At 50.0% G+C, this 19701-nt stretch overlaps 1 protein-coding gene across 2 annotated transcripts; it reads left to right on the forward strand.

Moving 5' to 3' along the window:
* On the forward strand, positions 1–17538 carry LOC308358074 (uncharacterized protein). Of its 2 annotated transcripts, XM_080828080.1 has the most exons (4): positions 1–1558; positions 3117–3243; positions 11629–11724; positions 15471–17538. In XM_080828080.1, the coding sequence occupies exons 1-4, from the start codon at positions 1529–1531 to the stop codon at positions 17087–17089; spliced, it is 1872 nt and encodes a 623-aa protein (XP_080684206.1). In that variant the 5' UTR covers positions 1–1528; the 3' UTR covers positions 17090–17538. The 2 variants fall into 2 exon arrangements, with proteins under 2 accessions (XP_080684206.1, XP_080684207.1); XM_080828081.1 differs by lacking the exons at positions 1–1558; positions 3117–3243 and adding an exon at positions 9665–9718.
* The last annotated feature ends 2163 nt before the right edge of the window (positions 17539–19701 follow it).

The following is a 19701-nucleotide window of genomic DNA, read 5'->3' on the forward strand; positions in this document are numbered from 1 at the left end:
CTAAAGAGAAAGAGAGTTTTATTTAAGCTCAGGTTAGGACAGCTAACCGGTATACACAACCTTCACAAAGAAGAGAGTGCTCTGAGAAGGAACATTCGGTGCTCTGTTATATTTTTGTTTTTACGTAAAGAGTTACAAATCATCATGAACAAGGCATTCCAGAAAGTTACAGGCTTTCTCTTATGCTTTTAGTATGTGCAAAACTTTATGTATGACTTTAATCTTATGGGAACCAAGGAGGGTTTTTTTTTTTTCCTTTTATCTTTATGTTTAGAAAGCTCCTTTTTGGTTTTTGTTGTTGTTGTTGTTGTTGTTGTTTTTCAACAAAGCAGATGAGCAATGTGTGCTTGGGGCAGAAATAGAGGCCATGCTTTGATGTTTGCCAAGTCATTTTGACTTTGGTAAGTGCTGAAGTATAGCTTCCCTGAGAGCCCAAAAACAGGGCCCACAAACACGGAAAGTTTAAAATTTTCCCTTATTTTATCAAATTTTCTTTTATCTTATCAGTCATCCGTAACACGCGCCTTGTGGTCTCACAGACGTTTCGGACTGACGATGCTCACAACCGGAGTCCCGAGTCGCCCTCCAAGCTTCCTCCACGTGCTCTCCCCACCTCACACGATGGCAAATCCATTTCTCGGTGATCTGGGCCAATTACATGACTCAGAATGTCATGCATCGCATGCAAAAGGCCCAGGAGAGTGCGCAGCTCTCCGCGGAGAGAAAGGGGACTTCCGGTGCCCTCCTCGGCAGGGCTTTTACACCACTTTTTCGGGAGGATCCGGGAAGGGGGTACCGAAGGGGAAGTCAGCAGGCCGGCCTCGGGTCGAGCGCGCGGTCTCTGCCCTTGCATTCGCGCCCCCGCCCTGACGAACGTCCCTGCTTCCCGAGCCTCGACTTCCCCAGGCCCAGAACGAAGGCTCTCGCTCCTGCCCCTCGCCTGTCCTCTCGCACTGTAAACAGGCCGACAGGTTGCTCCGATGCTCGCGCTTCTTCCCCTGGAAGGAAACTCCTGCGAAGACCCGCCTCGCGCAGTAGGACGCGGAGTACCACAGTACCCAGAAGGCATCTGAGGCGGCGCTGGCCAATGACGGCCCCGGACGGGGCGTTTCCGGCGGGTTGCGTACGGGGGCGGGACTTCCGGGTGTTTTCACCGCCGCCGCCATTAGCCCCGGCCGTTCGCCCCGGAGCTGAGTTGACGTGCTGAGGGCCGGGTCGGCGCCGCAGCGGCTCCACGCCTGGGGAACGAGCCGGGAAGGAGGAGAGGACTCACCGCGTTTTGTAGGGTCCGGGCCCTCTGTGGCGGGTGTGCCACCCCCCACGCCGGGCCGCCCCCTGGGCCGCGGCCTCTGCAGCCGCCCTCATCCCCGCAGTCGCCAAGGGCAGCGCCCCCGTCGCGGTGCCTTTTGCGCGGGGGGGGGGGGGGCGCTGCCGTCAGGCCTCCCGCTGTGCGCCGAGGTCGCCAGGGCGCGCCGGGCAGAGGTGCGGCCAGCAGGCTGCAGCCTTGCTCGACCCGCGGGGCCCCGTGATGGCGGCGCCGCCGACCGGCCCGGCGCAGGTCAGTGGACGCTGGTTTCGGGACCGCTGCTTCTCCCGAGGGGCGGGCGGGAGCCGCGGCGGCCGCCGGACGCGTGTCCACAGGGGGGTGTCGGCGTGCGTGGCTGGCGCGTGATCCCCGGATTCTCAAGTGTGGGGTCTGTGCCTTTAAGTGTGGGAGGAGTGAGGGATGCGTCCGCCGGGGACTCCCGTTGTCTTCGAGTAAATTCCAGCCCCCCTTGCCCTGGGTTGATGCACGCGCCCCACCTGCCCTGCTCCAGCAGGCGACCTGGGGCACCGGACGGAGGGGGACGGCTTTTCTGACAAGTGCGTGGACAGAAGCGGGGGACGCGGGTTGTTGAGGGAGGCCCGCGAGGGGCTGTGAGGTTGCCGTGGCTGCTCCCCGTGGTCCTGCAGGACGCTCCACCGACCCTCACCGACCCGCCCGCCGCGGGGCCAGTGCCTGTGGCGTCTGCAGCCGGTTGTGCTGCGGGTCCTAAGGTACCCTGGCCCCGGGGAAAGGACTGGCAGCTCAGGAAGGAAAAAGGCTAATGGTTCATGGTGGCATCTCCCCGAGTCTGGGAGGCCCTGGCGCGGCTGAGGAGCCTGGGGAGCAAGTCCGGGGGCCTCCCGTGTCCCTAGGGAGGCGCCGCCCCTTGGGCTGCCTTTCCTGTGAGGTTGGAGAGGAGAGCGCGGCTCCTCCGTCCATGTTCACGGACATATTTGGGGGGAAGGAAATGCATTTAACTGCAAAACCCGGGGTAAGGGCTTCGCAGCCTGCATACGCCGCAGTCAGTCTGGTTAGGGAGGAGGGCCCGGTTCCGCTGGTCAGCGCCCTGCTAGAGTAGTCGGTGCTGAAACCGCACTTCGGGTGGCGCCATGCGAGGCTGCTGGCCTGGCGCGGCTCCCTCAGCCTTGCAGGGCCCGTGGTGCGGAGGCGATGAGGTGTTTACCTCCCCGGCTGGAGACACCTGCAGATCCCAGAGCCCGCTGAGCACTGAGTCACTCCTGTCTAACTCTCGCAGCTGTTGTTGCTGAAGTGGGAACTATTACTGTATTGGTCCAGAAACCAGCCTCAGAGAAGTGATGTCCTCTCGGTAATGCAGCGGGCAAGTGTCGGTTTCAGGAGTCTGGATGCAGCCACAGGAGACTGACTTAAGACCTGGGGATTTGTAGTCCCTTTACCCAGGATGCGAAGCCCTCAGCATGGGGCAGGCAGCTAGCAGGACCAGTGAGGCTCAGGTACTGCTGCTGTTACTGATACCTTTATTACCGTACTCGCTCATTCCTCTGACGTCCTAGAGCCCTTGCTGTCTGCATCTCCCAGTCCTCACGTCATTTCCATAGTCTGTGTGACCTTCCGGGGCCTCCCACGGAGGAGGCTTCTCCCTTACACTACCGGAGCACATCCAGAGCAGGGCCCACCTCCCCCTCGAGCCCAGCACAGAGCTTGGCCCTCAGGAGGTACTGGGTGAGCGGAGCCTGGATCACTCTGCATCTTTACTGGGGTTGTAGGGCTGAGCTCTGATCCCATCCAGCAGCCCCAAGGCCAACGCTACTCTCTCTGTTTGACTTTGCAGATATCTGTGACCTTCGATGATGTGGCCGTGACTTTTACCCAGGAGGAGTGGGGGCAGCTGGACCCAGCCCAGAGGACCCTGTACCAGGAGGTGATGCTGGAAAACTGTGGACTTCTGGTGTCTCTGGGTAAGTCCTCCCCACTCCACCATGCGGACACCTGCGGCCTCCTTGTCAGAGCACCCTCTGGCTCCAGGCCTGGCTGTCAAGACGACCTCTGGAGCCCTCCCCGTGTCCCTCCTCCCTGCAGCTTCAGCCATTTTCCAGATTAATCTCTTTGGACCTGCTCTCCTGTGTCTGTCTGGGCAAGAAACAGTTCCTCTTTGGCTCCTAGAAAACCGTGGAAGGAAAGGGGGGTGTTGTGCAGAACCCAAAGGGAGGATTTCCAGCTGGCCCCGTGAGGCACTGGTAGAGGAACTGGGAACCACCACGATGATGCCATGGCTTCTGGTCTCTTGTCCTGGCTTCTCTCTCTGGCTCTCGCTGCTCATGTCTCTGTATGCAGGAAGGGGTTTTTTTTGCCTCATCAAGTAGTGACAGGACCGGCCACGGGTCCCTGCTCTCTCCGGCCCCCAGATGCCTCGTCTCCACGTCTTGGCGTGCTTATGCTGTTCCTCTCTGTCTGCTGCCGGGCCGTGTGGGGTGTCCTTGAGGCAGGAATGGCCACCCGAGCCGGTACTTCTCTGGACCTGTCACCGCAGTGCCCAGCATAGACTGGCCTCCATCCGAGGTTCTGATTTCACATTCCGGAGGGGGAGCTGACTGCTCGAGCCTGATCGGCTCAAGTGTCCTTAGCAGGCCTGTGAGTGATGGGATGTTCTCCAAGGAGGGAGTGAGTCAGGCAGGCCCCCGGGAGGCCTTTGCCTTCAGTGCCGACAGGTATTGTCCCAAAGGACATGGTCCCAGTTATGGGGCTTGTCTGTGTTTGTGCCTCCGTGATGGTCCCGAGGTTCAAGGGCCAGCATCCTCTGCCGGGTCGAGAGACGTTAGAGTAATGCTCCTCGGCAGTTGTGCCCCCAGGAGACGTTTGGCAATGTTTGCATGCCCTCTGGGTTGTCCCGCCGTGGGTGTAGATGGGACTGGCATCTAGGGGTTCGAGTCCGGAGAGGCCGTAACCCCCTTTGATGGATGAGACAGCGCCCGCTCATGGTAGAATTGTGCCGCCTGCTGCGTCCCGAGTGCTGCGGTTGAGAAGCACCAGCTTCGATGTTTCTCTCCTTGGGGAGAATCAGCACAGGCCGTTCAATTTGAGGGAAAGGAGGACTGTAAATCCAGAGCTGAGGATGAGACGTGCCTGGTCTTGGAGAACTGGAATTACGTCTGCCAGTGAAAAGAGAAAAAGCAGAACTAGAACAGCTGGATAGATTAAATATTTTGTAACAGAAAGTCCACACTCTCCTCCTGCTGACCTCACTCCTCACCTTCATCGCTTTCCTGGAGCTCACTCTGCCCGCTCGGCTCCGGCTGTGCTGGGTGTCCAGTGATTTCCCCGCGCCCAGGCCTGCCTCGGGCCTCCGCTCGCTGTCCTGTCCACTGCTGCGTGTTCTGGGGCATTTCAGCCTCTCACACGGTCGCCCCTTCTGTGCATAGTCCCCACCTCGCCATCTGCGTCCTGACCGGCAGCGCTCATGGAGGCTCCTTCCTCTGCCTCACATTCTCTCGTCATTCTGGTTATAACCCTCTATGCCAGTGGTTCTCATTCAGGGACAATGTCATCACCCCAGGACACTGGGCAGTGTCTGGAGACGTTTTTGGTTGTCCCAGGTGGGATGGAGGTGGGACAGGCACTGAGTGGGTGGAGACCTGGAATGCTGCCAAACATCCTTACAATGCACAGGACAGTTTTCTGCCCTGTCTTCCCAGCGAAGAATTATCTTGACCTAAATAATCATGCCCATGAACCTAAGTAATTATGCCAGGTTGAGAAACCTTGTTTCAGAGTGGATAGGAACACTGCGTCAGCTGGCATTGAGCGACGCCCTGCCGTAATTGTTCCTGGCAAGTCTGGGTTTAGTGCTGAATCTTAATATACTTTCTTCACTCGCCTCACACGCCGATTGTTGTTACTTTTCGTTTTAAAACAGAGGGAGTAGCCTTGAGTTTGCAGCCCTGAGTAGGCAGCCTGAAGACACTGGGACTTAACATCATTTAGATTTCTTTGCTGAGTTTATGTGGTGACCTGCCACCAAAGGAAGTGACTCTAGGTTTCCCATTTACCAAGCGATACGTGATTCTTTCTTTGAAGAAAAGGGAAATTAAACATGGATCACGTTAAAAAGCAGTTCATAATCCTCAGCACAAATGCCCCGAGCACTGACCAAGCATGACTCTTCGGGCCTCGTCATGCTCTACTCGTTTAAATTCCCACAGCATCCCCCTGTAGTAACTTGTACTTCCAGGATTTTAATTTATAGAGGTGACTTCGTGACAGACGACACAGGGAGGTTAATGCTATTATATGTCTTACATTTCTGTATGTGTGTATGTACACAGGCACACATGTACGTACATGCCTTCATGTGTGGTAGTTGTGTGTAAAAGAAAAAATCTTTTTCCTCTACTCAGCAACTTCTGATATCACAATTTTGTTTTCACACCATGCAGTTCTGACACTGCCCCCCTGGGGTTAGCCCAGATCCCGCAGGTTAAGGACTCAGGCGCCTAGGTTGGCCCCTCCCCCTCCCTCACATCCACTTCAGGTGCCAGGCTCGAGTCCAGGTTGTCACCCGTTCTGATCAGCTGGCTGTGAGTCAGAAATAGGACCCCTTCCTCAGGGTTGATCGTTTGCCAGGGTGGCTCACAGAACTTAGGAAAGCACTTACTTAATATTACCTGTTTATTTTAAAGGATTAGATTTAGAAACTGCTAAATGGGAGAGATGCAAAGGGCTAGGTACTTCGGACAGGACACTGAGCGCCCATGCCCTCCAGGCTTGGCATCCTTCTAGCACCTCATTGTGTTAACCAACCTGGAAACTCCCTGAGCCGCTTTAGTTGGGATTTTTTGTGAAGGCTTCATTACATAGGCATGATTGATAACTCATTGGCCGTTGGTGATTGAACTCAATCTCCAGCCCTGCTTGCCTCCACAGAGGAGGCCGGGATGGAACCGAATGTTCCAATGTTACGATAACATGATTGGTTCCCCTGACCTTTCCCCCTTAGGAGTTTTTTAAAAGTCACCTCAGGAACATAAGAGAATTCCTAAAAGAAGAAACCAGAAAAGGCCCTGTGTCTAATTTCTGTCTTAGGAGAGGCAGTCTGTGGACATTAGTTGGGGTGAAGGTTTTAGCATCGGGGTGGACTCACCTTCGTGGTTGAGGTACTGGTCTGGGTGATGTTGTCTGGATGTGTGACTGGGGTATTCTTTGCAAGTGAGTACCCTCTCGAGTTGATGGGGGTTTTGCCATGTTTGGTTGAAACAGTGGTGTTAGTGTCGGGTATTAAGTAGGTCAAGAGGCCTTTTATTAAGGCAAGATAGAGACCCTGTAGGGGTTCTTCGTCACACTGGAATTTGAAAAGGAGTTGTTTGAAGTGACAATTATGTCTTTTACTTAAAACATTTATTAGGGGCATGTTTGGGGCATGTTTGGGCCATGAAAGCTCTGTCGAATGTTTCTTCCCAGAGCATACGTAGCATTGCGTAATTTGAGAAGTGAAATGTGTGTCCATTACCAGTATTGTCTACAACTCTGAAGGGGATAAGGAATGTCCTGGCAGTGCTTTGTATTGTGGCCCTTGCATGTGTAGGGATATGTGATTTTGACTTCTATTTGAAGTGTCTGTGAGACAGGAGATTCTTTTTTGTTTTGTTTTGTTTTGTTTTTTAAGATTTTATTTATTTATTTGAGAGAGAAGGAGAGAGAGAACGTGAGATGGGAGGAGGTCAGAGGGAGAAGCAGACTCCCTGAGGAGCTTGGAGCCCAATGCGGGGCTCTACCCCGGGAGTCTGGGATCATGACCTGAGCTGAAGGCAGTTGCTTAACCAGCTGAGCCACCCAGGTGCCCAAGAGACAGGAGATTAAGAGTTCTTTACCCTAAAGCAGACCGTTTTTAGGCAATGGCCCAGCAGTTTATGATGAATGTAGAAATGGGACCACTTGTTATTTAATCAGGGCATCCAGCACTAAGATAACCCCCCTGATGTTTGTCCAAGTAATGTTTCTTAGGTCCTATTTTTTATTTGGAACATTCTGGCTAAGGGATAGAAAGCAGCAACATCCCAGTGAGCTGCATCATGTATGATGGGAAGCAGTGTCCTTTTAATGGTCCACGAACTCCTGTAACTGTTCACTCTGTTAGTCTCAAGGGACTTTCCAGATAGCCAAAGGGTCTGGGGGAGGGAGGGCTGACCTCCTCCAGCACCTTAGCATCTGGCAGGAGACTGAGGACAGGAAAAGCCGCCACCCCCTGGTGGAGTTACGCCAGAGGACCCAGACTGGGTTCTATTCTGCCTTAGAGAGTTCTCAGGAGCTGTGCTGAGCTTGTTCTGTTAACAGTATTTTGAATAGATCTTAGAGTCTTTTTCGGAGGGAATCCCATTTAAGGTGGGCTGATCTGTAAACAGCAGCAGTAGTGAGATTAAATAAAGTCCATAAATGAGGAATGTAGTCACCAGCCCCCAGATAATACTAGGTAGTTGTGTTAGCTGAAACTATCCCCACGGTGGGACTGAAAGACGTTGGATTTGTGTATGCATAATGAATGCGTCGAATGAATTTCCCTGGACAAGGCTGTAACCGATGTACCTTATCTGTGTTACTGGAGAAAGGCGGGTGCAGTTAAGATCTTGGGTGCACAGAGTACGCGGTGGCAGAACCGTGGGGCCAGCCTCACAGGCAGCCTGGGAAAGGAGAAGCATTGACCTTCAGAGTAAAGGCAGGCTGGCAGAGAAGCTGTTGAAACAGGCACTGAACAGGGTTAGCCAGATCTGTGAGCCCAAGATAATCGCTGGGTTGTTGATTGGATATCATTATTAATTTATATGGGGTATTGGCTGTATGGATTGTATGAATCAGCTCTGGCTGCCAGACTGTGTGGCTTAAACAACAGCTTTATTTTCATGTCATTCTGGAGGCTGGAAGCCCCAGACCCGAGGTGCCAGCAGACGGGTTTCTGATGATCTCTTCCTGGCCGCTGCCTCTGTGCTCCGTCCTCACATGGCCTTGCCTCTGGCTTGGAAAGCCCCCTTCATCCTCTTCTTTTAAGGACACCAGTCCTACCAGATTGGGGCTGGTGTCATTTAACCTTAATTAACTCCTTACCGATCCTTTCTCCAGATATGATCACATTGGGAATTTGGGCTTAGTAACAACATTTAGAGGCAGACGCACTTGGTCCTTAGCAGGAACCCTAATGGATTGACCACCGCATTAAGATTGTAGTAACCCACCGTGAGGTTTTTCCCAGAGTGAAGAGCACATAAAACTGAGCTGTCAAATGGAGAAGCAGTGGGTCAGTCATTCCTTTATTGATTAGCTGTTATGTGAAGTTTTACTGCATGGAGGCCCCTTCCCAGCTTCCTTTGGGCCATATTCATTACCTTAACTGGTGTCTGTGGGTCCCATTTTACCAGGTCAATTGGTAAGCACCAAAAATTTAATTATGTGTTGCGTCAGAGCATCCATTCCCAGAGTGGGATGTTTTAGGACAGTGGGTACCATGAGTGGGGAAATACAGGCAAGTCTACAGCTGAAGTGAGACGTACCTATTTTTCCTCTGCATTTTGCTACCTTTTAAGTTTGGGCGGAGTAATATCTAAGTGGAATCTCCACGTATGGCTGTGATTTGAGCCCTAGTATTGATTAAAGTTGTTAAGTTCTGTCACTTGGTGCATTTTAGCAAATTCTAAAGTTAACTCAGAACCTGTATTATAGAGTCAGAAAAGCCAGTCAATGCCATGTTTTGTTTTGGTGATATAATTTCTTTGGAGTACAAATTTTGTGATGCTGTATGTAATTATTTTATTTAACTTATGTAAGCTTTTAGTATATAAATTTTGCATTTCCAGTTGTCAAATTACAGACTTTTAGTTATATGCAGTGTATTATTTAGTTATCTTTTATTTTCTCTCTCTGTATCTAGGGCTTTGTTACTCTTTTGAATCAATAAATAGTTTAGAATGAGTCATGTATTCTAGACCTGGTGTTTGCTTGGTACGTAAGTTCTGCAGTGTCCCCCCCCCCACCCTTTTCTCTTGGGCTTTCAGCTTCCTAAAGCCCCGTATTGAATTTGTCTCCTGCAGAGAGAGGAGCAGCAGGGAGGGCCTGGGGCCTCTGGGTAGCAGCCTCCCTGGGATGGCCCTGGTCCACAGCATAATTGTTTTTATCACCTCTCTGTCCCTGGCCATTTTTCATTTCTTTGGGTATTTACCCGAGAAGCTTTTGGCAGTCCCAAGTGGCCTCTGTTGTGAGTGGTGGCTTCCCTTTCTAGGGTGCCCCGGCAACCCCAGAGGGGCTGGGCTCACATCTAGAGCAGCCGTGGCGCAGTCGGTATCCTGAGTGTGTTGGTGTGACTTTAAGGAGGAGACTCTTGGCCTGCGGGTGGGCAGCAGCCGTCAGAAGTCCCCAGACCCATCGGCCAGCGGTGGTACAATCAGGAATAAGGTGAGAAGCGTCCTGCGCTATCTTAACGGGGAGCAGGAACAAGATACTCCTTACACTTTTTTTCTCTCCGTTATATATTGAATCATGGGTCTCCATGAATGGGGTCCCTTATACCCTGCTGGGTGAGGGGTCAGACTGCAACAATGGCGAGATTTGCCCTCAAGCAGTTCAAGCCTGTTGTGCCACGGCATCTGAGGAGGGCGCGCCACTCTGTGTTGCTGTAGATCCGTTATAGCACATGAGGGACCAGTGCCGGGGCGCTCTACCAGGTGTGCCTCTAGAAGGGCGAGCCGATGCGATTGGTCTGTCACAGTCAACCCAGCGAAACTGCCCACCAACTGCTGGCCCGGTTGGTTAGGCCTGCGTCCCAGCACAGTAGTCTCTGGGGAGACCTCAGCCTTGCATGATAACTGGTTATCCTAGTTGCCCTGGGGGGCACATCCCTCCCCCCACCCTCGAAACTCGACCATGGAAAGACGTTTTGATGAGATCCATCTTCCAGGTAAAGTGGCAACTAGGGAATCAGCCCTCACAGACCCAGGTTATCACACCTGAAACTATAAAAAGACTTTGCTGAGGATCTAAAATAACACTTAGATGGATGAAGACACATCCCTTGTTTTGAATGAAGAGTTAGTATTTTAAATGCCAGTTCTTTAAATTCCATAAATTCTTTTCCACTTGAAACAACATAATGTATTTGAATAGCTTGACACAGTCCCTGTGTATGGTTATGCCCTGTAAATGCTAGTTTTTCATTTACTGTGGGGATTAAAAATTCCTTAATAACGTGGCAGAGGAATGAAGCACCTGGGCTCAGGAGGCGCACTTCAGCGGAGACGTGTCAGGAACGTGACCTGGGAGCTGAGACCGGAAGCATCAGAGCTGGCTACGGGCTCGGGGTGGGCGGAGAACAGCCTTCCAGGTAGAAGCGCCCGGGGTCGCTGGAAGCACGACTCCCGATAGCTGAAGGGGAGTCTTCCTCCCCTTCCCACCGACCCATCAGTGGGCTCTGAGCTGAGTGTGTGGCAGATGTGAGCAAGATCTGCTCAGTGACAAATGATAATCTTGGGCCGTTGTTCAGGATCTGCCAGATCTGTGGGTCCTGGTGCCTCTGCCCTTCTCTCCAGAGTCCTGTGGCTGTTTCCCCTCCCTGCACCTGTGTTTGGCTACGTGTGACAGAGCAACTCGGTCTTCACCCTGAAGGAGATTTATTATCTTACATAATAGGAGGCTCAGGGGTGGGACTGGCTCCCCCGTGGGTGGGTGATAACCCAGCTGTGTGTTTCTGTACTTCCTCTCTGTGGTCTAGGTTTCTTAGGCAGGTTCCCTCACAAAAGTCCGGGGATACCACCAGACAACAAGAGCAGCAGATCCCCTCATTCAGCCATCCTGGAATAGAGCTTTCTAAAGTTGCATACCTCTGACTGTTAGTGATTGAGGAAGGCCACTTGCAGGTTGGTAGAGACTGGCTTTTCAACCTTTGATGTCAGAATCATCTGGGGAGATTTTTAAATCTACCGATAATGGGCCTCACCTACAGAGATTTCGTTTCCATTGGCTGGGAACCCGACATCCCAGGAGGTGCTGATGCACACCTGGGTGAGACTCACTTACTTGGATTGGTTAAAAAACACTTTCTGGAAGGAGGGGGTCTTATTCCCTGGGATTCTGTGTGCTGGAAGTCAGAATAGATGCTGTCTACACAGCTAGCACTACTGTCTAAAGTCTTTGGATCCCAAGAGTGGTGTTCGTGCCTATTTCCAGGCGACAGGTTAGTATTTTATTAGTTTGGATGGGAGTAGCTTCATTCCAAGGTCATAGCCACATTCTGAAGTCCCAGACTAGATTGAGGAATTTTCTTTCTTTTCACACAAACCCTAGCATCTTCTTTCTTTCTCTGTGAACAGGGTGTCCTGTTCCGAGACCGGAGCTGATCTACCAGCTGGAGCACGGGCAGGAGCTGTGGATGCTGAAGGGAGACCTGTCTCAGAGCGCCTATGCAGGTACGAGCCGGGGTGTGCGCAGGTGGGGGACCCTGCAGGCTGGAGCCGGCGGGAAACCGCTGGCCCTGGTTCCCTGGGGAAGCTTCTTGTTCTGGCTTCTCTGCTGCCTTGGAAGCCACGGAGCCCTTCGACCCGAAGTCAGCATGCTTGGCAAGGGGCCCAGAAGGTCGCCGACTCCTCCCACCTCCCAAGTTTCAGTGAATGGTCCTGCCACCCAAGCAGGTCAGAGACTGGAGACAGCCCCCGAGAGCTGCTCGTACCCCCAGCTCCCTCCGGCCCCACATCTGGCCGGGCCCCAGTCCCGTGCATTTCACATCTCCTCCGTCTCCTGAATCCATCACTCGCACCGCCTCCCTTAGACCGGTCCCCGCGCTCAGTGCACGCTCCCGTCGTCTTTTCTCTGGGGGTTGCTGCTAGCCTCGTAACCGGCCTCTGCGTCTGCTGGGCCTCTGGTCAGCTCTGTGTCCTGCACGAGTTACCTCCGGGGCTCGGACTCGCTTCCGGGGCCTCCCGCTGCCCCAGCCATGATGTCTCAGCGGGTCTTGGCGTTGAAAGTCAGGGCCGCCTCCTCCGTTGCTTGATCCTCGACCCGACCGCACTTGTTCGGGCTCTGGGGTCTGCAGCTTCCCCTGCCAGCGGGCGGGAGAGGTCTTGCCCTCGGGCCTGGCCAGTTCTGAGCCAGAGTCTAGAGTACACCTCTGCAGGAAAGTGTTTTCTTCATTCATATTCTGCTTGTCGTGTACTGTGACTTCACTTTTTCTCGACTCACCATACAAGTGGGCTCAAATCCTCACAGTCGAAGAAAAGCAGTAAGAAAGTTCCTGTCTCGGGGCGCCTGGGTGGCTCAGTGGTTAAAGCCTCTGCCTTCGGCTCAGGTCATGATCCCAGGGTCCTGGGATCAAGCCCCGCATCGGGCTCTCTGCTCAGCAGGGAGCCTGCGTCCGCCTCTCTCTCTGCCTGCCTCTCTGCCTACTTGTGATCTCTGTCTGTCAAATAAAAAAAAAAAAAAAAAAAAAAGAACCTGTCTCTCGGCGTGTTCACCCACTCTGCGCTCAGTTACTCACACTTTCTGACTCTCATAGGCGCTGCTGCCAGGAGCCGTCCTGCGTCGGTCATCTTGCACGAGATGGCGGTGTCTCTGATGTCTCCTGGGGTGACGTGTTGGATTATAGGCCATGCAGCTCGCCTGCTCACTGGCTAATGGCCGTGGTGTTCTGAAGGACACGTACCAGTTCACACTTGCGTGGAGGTTCCTTCGGCCCATGCTTTGCCCGGGACTTGGTACTATAGGGCTCCTCAGTCGCTGACAGTACTCTGCCCGATGTCTGATACTCTCAGGTATCAGGTCGACGAAAGGTTGACATGTATCTCATGTGGGCTCCGCTTGCGTTTCCTTCCTGCTGAGGACCTTTAGCACCTCCTCATATGATCTCAGTCAGTCTGTATTTTCTCCTTGGACTGTCGTTTCATGATAAATACCTATTTTTCTATTATCTCACTCGGTGTAGTCCTTACACTTACCTATCATCGGTTATAGGTGCTGCAGCTATAATACTTTTCAGTATCGTTTTTTCACTTATTGAAAGCATGTTTTCTTGAATAGAGCGTCTTCTTTTATTGTAATATTCTTACATAATAATGATTTTGTCTTGTGTAAAAATCTTGCTTTATTCCCCAACATCAGAAAAATAGTCTTGTTTATTTCATCTGGATATTTAACTCCTTTTGATCTGAGGTCGAATTTGAATGTAGTGTGAGATGGGAATACAGTTTGCCAGGGTGACATCAGTTTTTCTAGCTCCGTTTACTGTGTTTTCTCTCCTTTACTGCTGAGCTGTCTGCCTCCTCTACCATCCACCAGAGCCCCGTGTGTGTGTGTGTGTTTTCGGAGCTCTCTGTTCTTTTCCTCTTGTCCATTTGTCTTCTCCCCGTGCGGGTGCCCCGGGTCTGAGGTCAGGTTCCCACCGCAGCACTCTGGTCTGAGGCACTCGGTATCCTTCTCCTTACTCTTGCCTGTTGGATCTTTCCTGTAAGTCCTACCATCGAACTGTGAAGTTCCTTGATGACCCAGTTGCCATTTTACAGGGAACTGTACTGAATTTTTTTTCTTCACTTGGGTAGCATTGTCAGTTTTATATTATTAAGTGACCCCCCCCCCCACCGGCCTGGGTTTTCTTGAGTAATTATGGACATACAGGTTACCCCAGTAAGCAAAATTAGAGTGTTCTGGGAAACTTCTCATTAGCAGAAATGACATAAAGTGTGGAAGAAATTACCATTGATTTAGATGGAGAATTTTTTCACCACGAATGTCTTCAAGTACAGCATTACCGTCTTCTCATGTAGATCACGTGTATTTTGCAAGTCTGCTCACCATACTGCTCCTCGGGCAAACCAGACTCGTGTCCAGCCCAGTCCTGCTCACTTCTTGTCCTGGGAGGCCTCACTGTCACCCCTGTCAGAAACTTGGGAATCCTGTTTCCTTCTCTCCTCCCTTTTCCTGGATCCTCCTCGGTACCATCTTCGTGCACTCAGTCCCTTTGTACATTCTGTCTCCTAAGGCTACTGTGGCCTTTTACTTTTTCTTTTGTGGTGAGTCCCATGATTCCAGTAGGACTCACATCATGGGCACCTCCTGTGCAAGGGAAAACTCCCTTGGATCTCTTGTTGCACGCAGCCAACCAGGCTCAAGGCTAAGAACACAGAACTCCCAAGAGTGCCGCGTCGGCCCAAGTCATCTGAAGCCACTGGAAGTTCAGAGATTTCCCAGAACTACCTTCAGGCTTAATGAGCTGATAGACTCAATAAACTTTCTAAAAGCTGTTACACTGTCCTCTAAGTCATGTTTGTTACAGACAAAGGTACAGCTTAGAAGAGGAGCCAGAAGTGTTCCAAATACAAAACTCCTGTGTCTTCAGTGACTTGTTACCTCCTTGGATCCATATGTGACAATAGGTCCGTGGATATTGCCAACCCAGGAAATTGGCCAAAGCCTCAGTATCCAGATTTTTAATTGAGCCTTCATTACGGAAGCGTGATTGAGTAATTGCCCATGGGACTCCAGTCTCTAGCCCTCTTTTCCTTTCCAGAGGTCCAGCTGATACCTGGTGTCTCAAAGCTTCAGCTTTCTAATTATATGGTTGATTTTTCCGATGTGGCCAGACCTTACCCTGTGAGTCATGTCTTTGGTATAAACTAGGGGCCCACGATGAGTTATATATTGTCCTAAAGTATCAGGTGCATTCCTAGGCACCCACCATGAATGACAAAGACAGGTCTGTCACTCTGGAACTACATAGCGTTGAGTGGTTACCTTCTTGGAGCTGGGACAAAGACCATACTTCTTTTGGGGGAAAGTTAACTTTACATGACACACTTTCTATCTTCTATCAGGGCTCCATTAGGTGCCCTTTCCTAGTGTTCTTACAGCAGCGTCTCCGCTTAGACGAAACCAAACATACAACATTCTTGTTAGTCTTTCTGGACGCATCCAGTACAGAATTGCAGCGGTGTCTCCACTCCAGACCCCTGTCCCCTATCTAGCTTCTCCTGGGTCTCCCTTTCAAGGTGTCAACAGTCTAATACCTGGGGGGGGGGGAGAAATTGTAACCCCGAGATTCAGAGGTAACAAAACATAACAGAGACAGGCACTATTTTCATCTTCATTCTTTTCACTGAAATGCTGATGATACATTTTCTGTGTTATCATTACTGACAGGCCTTTCTGTATATTGGGTTTCTTTCAGATGACAAGGGAAAATCCACGACTACAGAACTTTCCAGTTGTGCACCAGCCCTGTCTGGGGGGGCCTTGTTCCAGGAACTAAGACAGGGAGACCCAGGGAACTTCCAGCTGGGCCAAACCAGGGATCAGAGTGGGGCGTCAGAAATGCAGGAAGGACACTTGAGACCGGGCTTAGAACCCAGAAGGGAGAAGCTCCCTGAGAAAACAAGCCCTGAGCTTGATGGTTTAGGGGCAGCTGATGGCGTGTGTTCACAGACAGCGCAGGAGCTGACCCATCCAGGAGGTGCTGTCCATGACCATGACAGCACGGTCATGACCGTGATTCAGGAAGAGGAAAATACCTTTAAGTGCAATGAATGCGGGAAAACTTTTAATAAAAAGCACCTTCTTGCTGGACATGAGAAGATTCACTCTGGAGTGAAGCCCTATGAATGCACCGAGTGTGGGAAAACATTTATTAAGAGCACACACCTCCTCCAACACCACATGATCCACACGGGGGAGCGGCCCTACGAGTGCGCGGAGTGCGGGAAGGCCTTCAACCGCAAGTCCTACCTTACCCAGCACCAGCGGATCCACAGTGGAGAGAAGCCTTACAAGTGCAGCGAATGTGGGAAGGCCTTCACCCACCGCTCCAATTTCGTCTTGCATAAGAGGAGACACACTGGCGAGAAAACCTTTGTGTGCAAAGAATGTGGGCAAGTCTTTCGACATAGGCCAGGATTCCTTCGACATCACATCATCCACAGTGGCGAGAATCCCTACGAATGCTTCGAGTGTGGCAAGGTCTTCAAACACAAGTCCTACCTTGTGTGGCACCAGCAGACTCACACTGGGGAGAAGCCCTATGAGTGCAGTGAGTGTGGGAAAGCCTTCTGTGAGAGCGCGGCCCTCATTCACCACTACGTCATCCACACTGGGGAGAAGCCCTTTGAGTGCCTGGAGTGTGGGAAGGCCTTCAACCACAGGTCGTACCTCAAGAGGCACCAGAGGATCCACACTGGGGAGAAGCCGTTTGTGTGCGCTGAGTGCGGGAGGGCCTTCACCCACTGCTCTACTTTCATCTTGCACAAGAGGGCCCACACCGGAGAAAAACCCTTTGAGTGCAAAGAATGTGGGAAAGCTTTTAGCACTAGGAAAGACCTCATTCGACACTTCAGCATCCACACTGGGGAGAAGCCCTTTGAGTGCACGGAGTGCGGGAAGGCCTTCAACCGCCGGTCAGGGCTCACGAGGCATCAGCGGATTCACAGCGGAGAGAAGCCCTATGAGTGCATGGAGTGTGGGAAATCCTTCTGCTGGAGCACCAACCTCATCCGACACGCCATCATCCACACCGGAGAGAAGCCCTATAAGTGCAGTGAGTGTGGAAAAGCCTTCAGTCGCAGCTCGTCCCTCACTCAGCATCAGAGGATTCATACTGGGAGAAACCCTGTCCGTGTGACCGAAGTGGGAAGACCCTTCACGAGCGGGCAGTCCTCCGTCACCCTCCGAGAACTCCTTTTGGGGAAAGACTTCTTGAATGTAACCAATGAGGAAAACCTTTTGCCAGATGAAACGTCTGCCGTGGCATCAGATCGGACCTACCAGAGAGAAACCCGCCAAGTATCTTCACTGTGAGGAAATCTTCCGTCCCAGACCGTCGGTAGTCCAGTAGAGACGCGTTGTAGAGATTGACCGAGCCCAGAGCCTTATTCTGCATCTGAGAATTCATCCGTGAGGGAGAGAGCCAGGTTTCTTGTGCACGAGGTAAAACCCTCAGCTGCATGTTTCTCCTTCACTTCACTGCAGTGTTATCTCAGGAGTTTTTATAAAAAGAAGGTGGAGATGTAGAAGAGCAAGTGAAACGAAAAACTTTGGGGACTTCTCTGCCCAACTTACAGCACTTTGTCATGGATTCACATGTTTACGTGGGGCCAGGGCAGGGTTAGCCCGTTGAAGACAGGCAGTAAAGTGATAAATGCACATGTGAGAACGCATTTTATTCCACCAGTTAAGACTCTAAAGCTTACATTTTTAGAAAACTGTTCTTTATTCGGTTTTAAACACCAAACAGACTTTTTTCAGACTTGTTTTTGGTCCACCTGTTTACTTAATTTCTATAGCTGTGTGGTAACCCTCAGAATCGGGTAAAGTGATTCCGCTCTCTTTATCCTTATTTAAATTGATTTAGCTTTCGTAATTCCTTTGACTTTTCATATAAATCTTAGGATGCCAAAAAATCTTACTTGGATTTCTACAGGAATTGGTTGAAATCTGTAGCTCTGTTTATTGAAAATCAGTATCATGAGCACCGTACATGGTGTGACATTTCAGTTGTTGAAGTCATTCTTGATATTTCACTACTGTTCTATAGTTTTTCACTATACAGGTTCTGTACGTTTTTGTTGAGAATTGTATCTAGGGGTTGTGTGTGTGTGTGTGTGTGTGTGTGTGTGTGTGAGAGAGAGAGAGAGAGATCATAAATGGCATTGATTTTTACACTTTCATTTTTCCATATGATCTTTAGTAGTATCCAGAAAGGTAATTGTTGGAGTGATATTTTGGTATCCTGCAACCATGGTGAACCCACATTATTTGTAGCCATTTCTTTGGGTAGAATCCTCAGGCTTTTCTGCAAAGACATGTCAGCTGCATATAGAGTTTTATTTCTTCCTTCCCATCTATATATGTTACTTTGTTTTCTTACTACACTAGTTGTAGTGTAGCAAGTAACCGGATGTTGAATAGTAGTAAGAAAGGATGCCCTTGACTGATTCCTCAAATTAGGAGGAAAATGTTCAAGTTTTCATCAAGTATGATGTTAGCTGAGGTTTTTTTTTCCCTCCCAAAATTTTTCTTATCAAGTTTAGAAAATTCCCGTCTGTTCTTAATTTGCTGAGTCTTTTTTGTTATGAATGAGTGTTAGACTTTTTCAAATGCTTTGCCTCCATCAAATGATGTGATCATCTGATTTTTCTTCTGTAGCCTGACTGGTTGTGAATATTGAGCCAGTCTTGCATCCTTGGAATAAATCCCATTTGGTTGTAGAGTATGAATTTTTAATATATGTTATATATTAAAACATTCCATTTTTATTATATTTTGTTGAGGAGGTTTTCCTCTAATTTCTTGAATTCAGAATAATTTAAATGTTGGATACATTGAATAGTTTGAAGTTTGTCCTTTTCAAGGAATTGCTCCATTTCATCTAAATTAGTTTATAGACTTGTTTGAAATATTTCCTTATTACCCTTTTAGTGGGAGCAGTATCTGTACTTATATCCCATTTGATTCCTGATTTTGGAAATCTGTCCACTCTTTATCTTTGTCCATCCTCTTTGACTTTTATCAATTCTACTGATCATTTTGGAGAACCAGCACTTTATTTCACTGATTTTTCTTTTTCGAGTTTTTAATTTTAAAGATTTTATTTATTTGACAGAGAGAGATCCCAAGCAGGCAGAGAGTAGGAAGCAGGCTCCCCGCAGAGCAGAGAGCCCAGTGCAGGGTCGATCCCAGGAGCCTGAGATCATGACCTGAGCCAAAGGCAGAGGCTTAATCCACTGAGCCACCCAGGTGCCTCTTCACTGATTTTTCTCTATTCATAATTTTGCTGATTTCTGTTCTGATCTTTCTAGCTTCTTCTTTGGTTGTATTTTACTTTTTTTTTCTTTTCTAGTGTCAGCATTAGTACTATAAAGTTTTCTCACAACACTGTGACAGCTGCATCCTGCAAGCTTTTATTACAGTTTATTCAGTTCTAATGTTTCTTGATTTCTTTAGAGACTTTAATGGGTTCGTGGATTATTGTTTAGTTTTCTAGTGTTGGGAGTGTTTTTGTTGTCTTTTGTTACTGATTTCTGGTTTGATCTGTTTAAATTTGTTGAAGTGTTTATGAAGTGGTCATGATCTCAGGGTTCTGGGATCGAGCCTCATGTCAGGCTTCCTGCTCAGTAGGGAGCCTGCTTCTCCCTTCTTTCCTCCGCCTGCCATTCTGTTTGTGTGCGCTCGCATGCGTGCTCTCTCTCTCTCTCTCAAATAAGTAAATAAATAAAATCTAAAAAAAATAGATTCTATCATTTTCTGCTTCAGGTATTTTAAAGCTCTGTTGTTTGGTACATTCACATTTAGTCTTGGTGTATTATCCTGTGTGTTGACCCTTTCGTTGTGTGATGTCCCTTTTTTGTCCCTGTTCATTTTCTTGCCTTTGAAGCATACTTTGATATTAATATAGTCCCAACTGCATGTTT

Source organism: Martes martes, assembly GCF_963455335.1.
Source record: "Martes martes genome assembly, chromosome: 17".
NCBI lineage: Eukaryota > Metazoa > Chordata > Mammalia > Carnivora > Mustelidae > Martes > Martes martes.